Source organism: Budorcas taxicolor, chromosome 24, assembly GCF_023091745.1.
Source record: "Budorcas taxicolor isolate Tak-1 chromosome 24, Takin1.1, whole genome shotgun sequence".
Classification (NCBI taxonomy): Eukaryota; Metazoa; Chordata; class Mammalia; order Artiodactyla; family Bovidae; genus Budorcas; species Budorcas taxicolor.
The window spans coordinates 15262956-15276096 of NC_068933.1; the positions used below are offsets into that span (position 1 = coordinate 15262956).

The following is a 13141-nucleotide window of genomic DNA, read 5'->3' on the forward strand; positions in this document are numbered from 1 at the left end:
TTACATCTCCACGTTATTTTCTATTTTCAAGCATAAAGGTGTTCTAAACCAGAGCTTAATTGAATTTAACGTGGTTCACCTGTAAATATATCCAAGCCAGAGAGGATGTAGAATTTTTATCAATATAATCCCAGGAGAAAGTTTATCTGATTGTCTTGTGGAATAAATTGTTGTTCAAGTCAGTTTAAGATAAATTCCTGGTGATTGCAGAGTACTTTTCTAGATCAAACATTAGGGCCATTTAATCATCATTCCTGAATTTATAGTCAAAAGAGTATGCAGGCACTTCCAAAAAACTGTATTCATTTTTACTTTCCTGTTAAAGAATATGAATGTACATTATAAGGAAGATTTCTAAGGAAGAGGAGGATCCCTTTGGCCAGGGTCTTGGGGAGGACTTCTGTTCAGATAGCACTGTCTCCTCTCTCCACTTCATGTGCCAGGGAATCAGGGAACCACAGTTACTAACAGCAGTGTGTGGGAACCCTTGTGTGTGCTTTGATGGGAGACCGGGGGTGCCTTTTGTCCCTAGAAACATACAGACTTCACAGATAAGCAACATAACAAGGATTCCATCCCACCAACTTGACCACTTACTCCAAGGGGAAAACCTATCCCCATTCTCTTATTATTAATTTAGTGTGTGTTCACTGAGCACCTACCCTGTGCCAGGCATTGCTCTAGGTGCTAGGGATTCAGCTGGTGCACCAGATATGGTCTATGCCTTCAAGGAGCTTAAAGTCTAATGAGGGACACAGACAAGTCAGCAGGCCGTTAACAATTCAGGGTGGTAAGGGGCAGTGCAGTGTGCTTTAGGGGGGCTTCTCACAGCAGGGGAAGCAGGCATCTGTTGTCTAGAAGATAGGGTGGTGCCCTGGGGGAAGTGAGCTAGGCTGAGCAGGAGATATGGGACTTTCCATGGGAGGAAAGAGGTGGTGGAGAGAGCATTCCTGGCCGAGGGACAGCTGGACAGAGGTTCAGGGAGGAGGGCATGCAGAGCTCTGTAGAGCTGTAATGTGGTGAGACAGGAAGGGCAGGGAGATACTCAGGGCTGCAGTGGTCAGTGGGGCCAGACCACGAGGCTTTTTGTGTATTATGTTAAGGAACTTGGTTTTGCTCTAAGGACTCTTGAGAGCCAGGAGAAAGTTTTGAGCAGGAGGCTTTCTAAGGTTGTCGTAGCTATGGTGTGGAGACGAGATTGGAGAATTAGGGAAATGAGTTAGTGGCTGACATTCTAATCCAGGTGTGGACAGCGGTGGGCCAGATGGACAGAGAAGGGCAGTGGCCCTTCTCCCACGAGGCAGGACTTTGAGATGGTTGGGGAGAGGGGAATCCAAGATGACAACTTGGGAAGACTGGGCAGATGATGGCATCATCTCGGAATTCAAAAGAGAAGCAGAGAGTACCCTAGCTGTGGTGTATACTTTACAGAAATTAAAGATGAAAAGAGCAAAGGAATGTTCACAAACTGTCTTGGAGTAAAGACATGAGAGTGCTGTTCATTTGCTGTCCCATCCCTCTTATTTAGCAGACCTGCTCCCTATCCTCTATCTCTTCTGTCTAAGACAGTCTCAAATCTTATGTAAACTCTATCAAAATATCAAGACATAGCCAGTCTCTGCAACCATGCCCTGTGGCACCACCACCGCCCTTTTTTTTTTCTGGTTTAGAGAGGCAATTGGAATGGATTCAGGGTTGATGAAAAGAAGAAGATCCTAGACCAGCTGAGCCCTATAATAAAAAGCCTGGCCAAAATGATACAGATGACTGGCTGAGATCATCTTGCATAAGGCTGGCCCTCAGCAAAATTGTTTAGGAGGCATAAACATTTTGGTTCTTTCTGTTTCTTCATGAGATATCCATTCTCACTTTTTTCCAAGTTTCTAGGTTTCTTTCACTGCCTTTTTCCTGTGGCAGTAGAGAGCTATCGATATCCGAATCTTCAACCACACCCACCCTCCAGATCTTTCCATTCCTTTTAGAACTAGTTCAGTATACTGGGTATATTGGTTTTGTGTCTTAACTATAATACTCAGGGCCCAGGTTGCTGGTCAAATAAATCCAGTACACTATTACAAATGAACAAATTAACTTATACTATAAAATAATTAAAAAATCATCTAATTAAGGTGATAATGACTACTAGCTAAATGTGTTTGCAGTTTAGCATTGTGCAGGTGATGAAATGCACCAGGTATGAGTCTGCCTGGGCTCAGCTCCCAGGTTCAGTGCTAACCGGCCATGGGAAGCTGGGCAAGGTTGCTTAACAAGTGTTCAGTCTCTCTATCTGTAAAATGGGAATTCCATACATTTACTTCATGGAATTGTTGGGATCATTATATGGTAATGAGGCATGAATTACAAGGCCTGACATCTTAAGTAAGTGCTCAATAAGGAGCTACAACTATTGCTATTGCTTTTGTCGTTGCTGTTTTTAAACTTCGAGTCTTCAAGGCATTAACCCAAAGACATGACTAAAGTGGACATTTCATTCACAATGACAGGGCCTGTGAATAGCTCTTGAGGGGGGCAAGTTCATTCTGCGTGTCTCCATTTTAACTGCACTGGAGATGGTCTGCTTCTTACAAATGTGGGTCTACTCTGCATATTGGTTAAATGATAGACTCCAGGTTCCTTGAGGTAAAGACTATGTCTTGCTCATTGCCATGCCCCTGCACCTAATCTAATGTCTGGCACATAGGTTGTGCTTCATAAATTTTGTTGCATGAGTAAATACTAGAAATATCCTGATGGACAGCTTCCAAAATCAGTCCTGTTTCCTGACACCAAAGCTGCAAAAGCATTCCAGGACAGTAACAACCCCCATCATCCTAAGGGTCTCAGACATTGTTAGAATGATCATTAATGTTTTGGTAACTACATTTAACTCGGAGACTCATACTGAAAGATGATTTCGATCTTTTCCATTTTATGCAATGGTGAATTCACGGTTCTCATCCTAAAAATTTCAAAGATCATGATATTAAATGATATTAAAACTTAGTGAATGAGTTATATGTTTGCAGTGGAACCTGCAGTTCAGTGGTGGTCATTTTTTTTTTCTTTCAGTTTTTCTGGTAAAGTCATGTTACTCTAAAAGATACAAGTTAATTTGAAGAAAGGCAAAGAAGGTTTAGAAAAATATCCTGTATGAATTATGTGATTATAAAGTTTTGGAACATGTTTCTCAAGAACATAACCATAAATACAGGGTTTGAAAACTAAATCAAGGACACTCATATTGGGTGTGTTGCGCAACAGTTTCTAATCAAATTTTAGGGCTGACCTTATATATAATGATGTGGCTTCCTGGGTACTCTTAAAGACACTAACAAAGAAAACTCTATTTCCTGTTCACTGACACCTAACATTCTTTCAAGGCAAGGACAAGAGTAAACCGCACAATTGTTTCCCTAGAAGCAGGTTTTGATAGAAATGACGCAGAGGAATTTCAGAATTTCAAAGAGACCCTGAAGACATTGGTCTAGGAGAGAAAGCAGAGGACTCAGAAAGGAGGATTAGGGGAATTAAGAGGGCCAAGAAGAGCCTGTTTGTTAAACTTAGAGGAGACATGCGGTTATTTTCAACTTTATAGATCTTTTCCTTTGCAGATAATTAAAACATATAATTGGAAAAAATGCTGCAAAGTTAAATATAATCTTGATCCATTAGATTGACAATCAGTCAGGAGACTTGAGGCTTGGTAACCTGAGAGAGATGTAATAAGAATCAATTAAAACAACTTTTATCAAAAAGGGCATTTGGAAAATTTCCCTTGAAGTCAAAGAAATACTAAGAAACCAATAATGGAAATGAAGGGATGGAACGGCCTGATCGCTTTGTATCAGAGAGGTCCAAGAATGATTTTTCTCACTGGCAATGTAGATGGGCAATTTAGTGCAGCATTTGAGTGTTCTTTTACTTTTAAAACAACATTAGATTCAGGATCATGATTAGGCATAGTTATAGTTCCATGCCAATGAGTCCTATATTTGGTGGGCAGGGACAGTATATTAGTGAGTGTATCTTTGATTCTAAGATAAGATGCACAAGTCATGATGTGCAACAAACAAGATTTTTAAAATAATGCCAACTAAATAAATTACCTTGGTGATAAAAATTGCTAAACAATATGAAGTTCAGGTTTATTTGGGAACCCATGAAGCCTAGAGAACTGGCATTCTGTTTAATGACAAGCGCTTACTGGTCTCTCATGCTGCAGAATGGAGGACTTCCCAGGTTCATATTCAAAAATACTCCTCGGCTCAGAACGAAATTTCCTTGTGTCTACTTTTCTGTCTGGAGGATCCCAGTCATGCCTAGAAATCAACAACAAGTTACATATTAAAATCATTCTCTGTGCTTAAAGCCATTGTATAAAACCACTGTTTTGAAAACAGTATCTGTTTTTAAAGTTAATTCTGATATAGACTGTTTAAAAGTATCTCAGGATAAAATGTTACCCTGGAAAAAAAAAGTCACATTTATGTTCTGTTTTACATAAATGATTTAAAGAAAGCCATTTCTTTCTTTTCATGCTGTATGTTCCCTGTTTTTTTCATACAAGGATGTGCCTCCTGCTGGTTCAGTAAGTCACAAGAGGGGTCTGTGCAATAGATATGCAGTCAGTGATGTGCTAGTGAACCCTGGGGTCACAAATGGCAGCTGTGTATGTTTGTGTTTAGAGTAAGTGGTGGCTACCCGCCATTAAGTCCTGTGAGTTTATCCGATCACTCTGTGACCTGGCGTCCTTGATCTGAAGTGACAGGGAGTAATGTACACGTCGTGTTTGATCTTGTTTATCTTGCAAATGGCATCGCAGTTTGTCTGCAAAGTGTGCAAAAGTTTTACTTGGGTTGCTGTCCGTAGGAGCAAGTTGTGTGACAGGCTAGCCCCTCCATGGTTTTACCCTTGAGAAACCAGAGCCTGGCATCTATTCTGTGCATAGGAGACCTTGGAGTCAGCTCTTTTTCCTGAACTAACATCCTTCAAGAGGCAGTCAAAGGGGGACTTCAAAAGTAAAACTCTTCTAGGTAGCTGAGGCTGAAAAAGGCTTCCTTTGGGAGATCACTTTTGAGGAAGAAGAATTTTCTGCCTATAGATGGGGGCAGTTCTTGTCTATCGAACAGGATGAAATTCTGACTGAGAGGTTGGAGACACTCATATTCTACAAGACAGGAGAGCTAGGGGAAAGCAGGTCCTGGCTTTCTAGTAAATTGATGAGCACTATTCGGCAGAGAAGAGAGCATTCTAGAAAATGTTAAGGGATTATCATGTTTCTTAAGGAAAGATTAATTTTTACTAGACATATAGGACAAATAATACATTTAAGTCTGAGTTCATCTTGGTTCTTTATGGCAGAGATACTGTTTTGTGTCTAGACTATTATTTCTCAAATTTAAGATACCATACCTGTAAACATATAATAATCATGAAGATATGGCATTAAAATAGAATCTCTTCACATATAATGTATGTCCTGTCTTTGTGCTGTCTTATAACCTATCTGATCGTCAGTTACTCTTCATGGTACAGCAGGGTGTTGAATATAATTTCTGGGATGGGTCAGATAGATGGATGCTTAATAACCATATTAATACTAAATAATCCTTACATTTTTATTTATTATTGCTAGTATGGAATAAGCTGTGGCTTTAGTCAGAGACAAGTGTGAGTCTGGCTTGGACATACTAGCTGCATGAGTTGAGCAACTTACTTTGGTTTTTGAAACTACAGTTTTTTCCTCTCTAAAATAGCTTCAGAATAGAGCTTGTCTCATTGGGTTGTGTTCAGGATTAAGTGATATTATACAGGAAAAGTACTTAGATGAGTGTTCGTAGGGAGGTCTCAATGAAGGTTACCTATAAGTAGGGCTATTAGTCATCATCCTAATAAAAATGGCACAATAAAAGTATGTTTATAAATTTTTTATTTTTGTTTGAATAGTTTCTATAAATGTATTTCAATGGGGAAATTAAAATTAGTGTGTGAAATGAGTCATAGGTGGACACCTGTTAACTAATGCCTTACTTATGAATAACCTTTTCTGTACTTTTGGATATCAGAGGGGAGTTTTTAAATCATTAATAGTCCTAACAGTTTGAATCTGAGGAACCTGAAATTTAACTGCATAGTCTCTGACCTGCTACGCCAAAGGGAGTGGGTGTCCATTATTTCTGTTTGTCATATGCATTTATTGATCAAAGAGTGGAGATGGCGCTCAGTTACTTCAAGTCTGACTAAGGTGACTAGGGTATTATGAGGCAAGAGTATGAAAGTGTTTGCTGCACTCTTGATAGAGGAGGTCAGCATGGCTGATAAGATGATAGGTATAAGGTTATGCACACACTATCTCGTAAGGTAAGCACCGATTCTTCTGCTGAATGCCGTGTGGAATTAGTTTTATCCTAAACTTACTGTTGGGCACTTTGAGGGGGAAAGCCTTACTTTTCTGTTGAAGACCGATCTCTTGCTCGAAATGGTGGAACCGGAGGAGGAACAGGCGGGGGAGGGACGGGGGACGAAGCATCCTTAAACGCGTTGGTGCCGTTGTCGGAGTGGCTCTTGGAGAGCGGTCTGTAGGTCTGGGTCTTGGCAGCAGGATGTGACTGAGTACTGTAGGGCGAGTTGTATAGGCCTGTCAGGAAGCACAGCACAGCAGAACAAAAAAAGAACAGAGACAAGTAACGTTTTTAAAGTGCATTACACTATTTGTAATAAATAAAAATCCTTTTACTTATTTACAAAATAGCCCATGATTTTACCAAGATTATAGTCGGTAAACATATTCATAATGCATGCATTGAATGATATGCTCTTGATTAATGTTGTTAATCATTGTAAATTCATTAATGTACTGTAGGCACAAGCATTGGTTACAGTGAATCTTCATCAATTATTATGGAATTAGTAATAATTCAGACTGGTACTAGAAACAGACTTACAGATACTTAGCAAATTTGCTCCTGGATAATGTAAACTAATAACATGTTTCCAATTATCTTCTGTTACTTTAGAAGCTTTGATTTGTATATAGTAATTGACATGTTAATTACAATCATATAAAATATTGAGCAAGTTCTCTACATGCTGTGCAAGGCATAAGGAAACTTAAACCCTCAATAAGCTCATAGGACATCTCTGGAAAAGAGACATGATTAGAATTATGATTGAAAATAATTGGTAACATATGATAAAGGCCACATGCAGAAACTTATATTAGGAAGTAAGATTTTAGAAGATTGTTGATAGGTTGGAGAAGATATAAAAAACCGAGGGCACGAGTGTGAGCCCTGAAGGATCGTTTGGGCAGGTAGGGGAAGAGGTTGTGGAGTCAGCAGAGGAGAAAAAGAGGCTCAAAGTGCAATGCATAGAACAGCATCATGCAAGGTTAGTAAATGGGGAAGAGACTGATTAGAGTTGCTTTGTCTGCTGATTAAATGGTAAAGCTCTCTAAAGGGCTCTGTGAGTTGATAGGTAACTGCTCTTCAATTTGTTAATTATGCATGGATACAAACCTCAGTATGAACAATAATTATAAAAATTCTGAATTTCCTGCCACCTCAGTCTTTTGAGCTATTACTAATTTCACTCCTCTCCTTCTCTTGGAAGCCCATGTACAATTGGCTATGACAAATAAGATACAGTCTCTACACTTTGTTTTGCCTCAGTTCCACAGTTAGACTTCAACTGTAGTGCTTTTTAAGAACAAAACAACAGACCCAAAATGGAGTCACTCATGCTAAGCCCCACGTCATGAAACCGAGACTTAAACTTAGTCACAGTTTTGACTCTCCCAGAAACAGAATCTTAAACCAGTCCATCAGAAACTGCCTGGTCAGCATGAGTTAAACACTCTGCCTGACAGACCTCTACCCTCCCCTCAAGGAGAGTGACCTTGAGGCAACGTGCTGGCTTTTCTCCTTGGTATGACTTCCTTGTTCCCGCTTCCCTCTGCCTATTTAAATTCTTTCCTTGAGTTCAGCTCCTAGGAGGTCCTTTCTGTCTGCTGGATTGAATGCCACCTGATTCATGAATTGTCATATAAAGTCAATAAGATCTTTGAAATTTTCTCAATTGCGTTTTGCATTTTAACAGGCTAAACCCAAGAGGGGAGTTGGGAGGACCTGTGACCAGAATATAAAAGTTGAGGGACTCTTAGGTGACCGCCTGCTATCATCGAGAGGAGTGAGGGCTGAAAGCCAGATTCTTGAAGCTTGTTGAGCTTGTTCTGCTTGTATTTTTTTTTTTTTTTTTTTCTCTATTTGTCCTTGGAGGCTAGTAGCAAAATCCTCAACAGTTAAAAAGGCCAAAGTGCTGGCCTTCAAGTGTCACGGAGAGGGCAACCTCATCTAGTTCAGGGGCCAGGCTGACCCAGGGGACCCTGACAGGAGGCCACAGCTGCCAAAGGGGACATAGGCCCCCAAGCCTGCTCTAAGAAGGGAATACAGACACAGAGCTGTAGTCCTGAGCCCGGAACTGGCAAGTGACCGGAGGCCCTGTGCAGGATCCCCCGATGTGATATTTAGAAGACAGCTGTAATCAGAGACATTTTTTAGGGGCCCCTCATTCTAGCCTGCAGCCATTCCCAAGACACCAGCTCACAGAAACACTAGTGGAAACGCCTGGGGCTGAAGCCGTTCCATCATGACCACTGGCAACTCTGAGTCAGAAGAGTGGTCTGGCAAACTGGGATTTTTGAAAAGCTTTCTATGAATGGTTGCATTTGGAGCAAAAGCATGGACAGGGTCACAAAATACTTTGCTTGACTTGTTTTATTGTGAAGTGTAATCCGAAAGATCTTAACGCAATTGTAATGATTCTTTACTGATAAAAGGAGACCTTTATCTTACTTTGTACCCCCATTACAGTGTGTTCTTCCCTGCTGTCCTTCATATTTTGGTTAAACGTTCCAGAAGCCGAGAATAAACTAACAGTGGGGGTGAAGCAGATAAAATGGTATTCATTCTCATTTGCATGAGAAAAGATGCACATTTTTTTGTTACACATGCTGAGAAAAGAAAGAGACACACACACACACAAAAGCATCTTCCTAATTGTAGAAACCGAAATCGTGCACTCAGAGTGGTTAAAAAAAAAGTGGGAAGTTCTTCCACGCATGGCAAGGCACAGTGTATTCATGGCAAGCAAGGAAACCAGCCTACCTGCATTATATGTATAAGGAGTATTATACATGTCTGTGTCATCATCTAGAAAACGAAACATAAATATTATGGTAATACAGATTCGGTCACCACATCCTATCGAGATGGCAGAAACAACAGATCTGTTAGAAAGCTAACATGGTTTGCCGAGTTCATAATACCATTTAAAAAATTTCAAATATTACATTTTGGTTTGTTTTGCTGGGCCTCTGCAAATTGACTTCTCTGGGCTGTAACAGCGTTTCTCTGCTGCCCACTTCACAGCATAAGGACGTCAGTCCTTTTCCCCCCTTTCCACCTGTTCTGGATCGTGAATTTCCTTTGGTAAATGCTTTAAAGATCTCTTATCAGCTTGGTGAGACCCAGCTATGGCCCACTCTCTTGACACGGGGTGGATCTGTGTGGACAGAGGAATCCTGAGTCTGTTTAAGCAGACAATAGCCAGGCTTGTTTATACTGTGAACAGGGAAGAATGAATGGATAAGGCCAGAGCCTCTGGTACTCCTCGAGGGTCATCTTCTAAGAGGCTTTCTGGCAGCTCAGGGGTGAAGAAGAAGCACAGGTGTTTGGGAATTGAGGGGTGATCTAAGAATAAGGGCTTCCCTGGTGGCTCAGACGGTAAGGAATCTGCTTGCAATGCAGGAGACCCTGTGTTTGATCCCTGGGCCGGGAAGATCCTCCGGAGAAGGAGATGGTAAGCCACTCCAGTATTCTTGCCTGGAGAATTCCATAGACAGAGGAACACGGCAGGCTACAGTCAATGGGGTCACAAAGAATCGGACAGGACTGAGTGACTAACATTTAATACTAAGAGTAAGGAGGAGTGTTGAAAAGAAGGGAGGGACATGAAGTTTGCTAGAGTCTCGACATTTTGTGTGAAACAAAACTACACAGAAGAGTACTTATTCTTCCACCCACAAGGACCTGATCAGAAAACAGAGCTACATACCTGGCTTGTGTACCATGTGGATTTGCTTAAACATGGTCTTGTACCAGTCCTTCGGTCTGTCAACTGTCTGTAAAAGAAAATGTCCAAAAGTTACAAAACTGGTCAAAAATAGACGTTGTTCTGCTTTCTATATTTTATCTTTTTTCATAGCAGAGTCTGTTCTGTAATACAATTTTCTCTTTATTATTTCATGATGACAATATCACACTATTGACCAGGGGATTTTTGTAGAAATCAACACCTGTGGCTGGTGATTTGTTATGTAAGTAAATATTGAAACACTCAGGTCAATACTGTTTGGGTAACAAAAGATGTACTAATACATCTCTGGTCAATAAGCTGATATCACTAGACAGCATATTAAAAAGCAGAGACATTACTTTGCCAACAAAGGTCCATCTAGTCAAGGCTATGGTTTTTCCAATGGTCATGTATGGATATGAGAGTTGGACTATAAAGAAAGCTGAGTGCGAAAGAACTGATGCTTTTGAACTGTGGTGTTGGAGAAGACTCTTGAGAGTCCCTTGGACTGCAAGGAGATCCAACAAGTCCATCCTAAAGGAGATCAGTCCTGGGTGTTCATTGGAAGGACTGATGTTGAAGCTGAAACTCCAATACTTTGGCCACCTGATGCAAAGAGCTGACTCACTGGAAAAGACCCTGATGCTGGGAAATATTGAGTGTAGGAGAAGAAGGGGACGACAGAGGATGAGATGGTTGGATGGCATCACCGACTCAATGGACATGGGTTTGGGTGGACTCCGGGAGTTGGTGATGGACAGGGAGGCCTGGCATGCTGCGGTTCATGGGGTTGCAAAGAGTTGGACATGACTGAGCGACTGAACTGAACTGACCCACAGTTTGTAAACATATTACCCCTTGTTTGAGTTTAGGATGAGCTGGAATATTATATGCTGTGGTTTTTTTTCCAGATCACAGCTGTGCCCAACCCGGGGTAGTTGATATTTTTGCAAGCTTATTTATATAAAATTAGCTAAGCTGAGAAAATTCTGAGAGACAGTGAAGGACAGGGAAGCCTGGTGTGCTGCATTTCATGGGGTTACAAAGAGTTGGACCCAACTTAGTGACTGAACAACAACAAGTTGAATCAAAGCTATAGTTTTGTAATTATAGTTCGTAGTTATAGTTTTTTGTTTCACTCCTTTTGGTGATAATTATCATTATCCATAAAAACTTGTTAGTATACTATTCAATACATTATTTTAAAAATTAACTAGGCAATATTTTGGATGCAAACTGTATTCTGATCATTGGCTTAGAATTAGAGCAATAAAAATTTGATATTTACTAGTCTAAGTAAATAAAATACTGAATATAGTAAATAATTTAGTGTCCTGGAGCGAGTCCAAAAATTTAGCTATTGCTTCAAAACTCCTTTAACATAATAATAAAATGTTGGCAGTACTTGCTGTGCTAAACTGTAAGTTCCTTAAAAGCAGAAGCTTCTTATCCACTCTGCTTTTGACATAATATAAACAGTAGGCTACAGTGGAAAGCTGAGATTAATGTCAGATCAACCTAGATTCAATTCTTGGTTCCTTTAATTACTGTTTAATATTTCCCCAGCAATGTGAATTTGGGCAAGTGAGGTAAACTTTTAGGGCCTCAGTTTTCTCTAAGATGAAATAATTATATCCACATCATAGAATTGTTATGGAAAATGAAAGAGACAGTGTATGCAAAAAGATCTAAAACAGTGGCTAGAATATAAGAAATGTTCCATAAGTCATATCAGTAGAAAACCTCAAATATTTACAGAATAAAAAAATGAATGACCCAGGTTTTTGGATGGAAGTCTGCCTGATAGTATACCTGTAAATGGGTACATATGCCTTATAATCATAATCAAGATTTTGCTTGGCAAACTGTTCACCTCAGCTTTTCCAGGGTTATTCTGGTAAGAAACATGACTGTTCTGTATATAGTAACTAAATATACCATTTTTTTAGATAGTTCTCTTCATATAAAATAATCTGTTAGGACAGCCATAAAAGTAGTCATGTGTTACACTGAGCTTTGGTGTACATTTTGTATCCTGATTCTTCTCTCCAGTGTGGTCATTGTGTTTTTCTTCTGGAAACTGAGAGTTTGTCATATATCTAAATTTCTTTTGCTAAGAATATCTGATTCTGATAATCCCGACAAATACAGAGTACCATCAAGGGCTACCTGACTTTGTTGGAAATCGCTTCTTCATTCATTTTAGGCTCTTTTTACAGTGGAAATATTGGGTGGATTTATACTCAAATGGTGGAAGCTGGTGGGGGAGGTAATGATAAAGCAAAGTCTAGCTGTCATTTGCTGGTTTAAACAAAGTAGCTGAACTTGTATTTTTAAGGGACATTTAGTTTCATAAAAGATGGGTTTCTTTTTTTTTTAAATTAAGCTTTGATTCCTTTGTAGTCTTTAGCAATAAAAAATAAGACATAACACTGTGTAAACATGTTTCCCAGCCATACCTGAGCACCACTGATGGCAACGGGGAAGCTGAATAAGTGAGTTATATCACTGTATATGGCAAGGTATCCTGACAGACGGGATTTTTTTTCCCTTCACTTGCCGGAGGGCACATATCAGGCAGGATCTTCGTTGTGCCATCTGCTAGCTTTATATGGTGAGCACCGAGATGCCAGGAAATGCCCAAGTTGGTTGACAAAGAGGACTATGAACCTGGTAAATGGGAACACTTAACCTCTCCATCTCTTTCTCAAAGAAGTCCTCTAAGCATTTAAAGTTCCTTTTATATATGTCCTCATGTAGGTTGTTATGGCAAATAGTGAGATTAAGTAAACAGAAGTCTACTTGAATTTGAGAAAGTTCACTGTCTTATGTGTTCTTCAAAATGGTTTTGCATGGATCGTAGCTATTAATAAATCATTCTTTGGTTGTTTTCTCTAACTTGGCTGAATAAACCTGAAAATTTACATTCCTGTAGTTTACAAAACATCAGAACTCTACATTGGTTTATCAGGCAGAGATTTCCAAAAAGGGGAAAGACACGTATTTT

At 39.9% G+C, this 13141-nt stretch overlaps 1 protein-coding gene across 1 annotated transcript in view; it reads right to left on the reverse strand.

Moving 5' to 3' along the window:
* SORBS2 (sorbin and SH3 domain containing 2) overlaps window positions 1-13141 on the reverse strand; it is a 94417-nt gene that overhangs the window by 58561 nt on the left and 22715 nt on the right. The window contains exons 6-9 of the mRNA XM_052661278.1: window positions 10114-10180; window positions 9165-9209; window positions 6448-6637; window positions 4205-4319 (exon numbers count right to left, since the gene is read on the reverse strand). Coding sequence (XP_052517238.1) covers window positions 4205-4319; window positions 6448-6637; window positions 9165-9209; window positions 10114-10180 — 417 coding nt within the window. The remainder of the gene's footprint in view (window positions 1-4204; window positions 4320-6447; window positions 6638-9164; window positions 9210-10113; window positions 10181-13141) is intronic.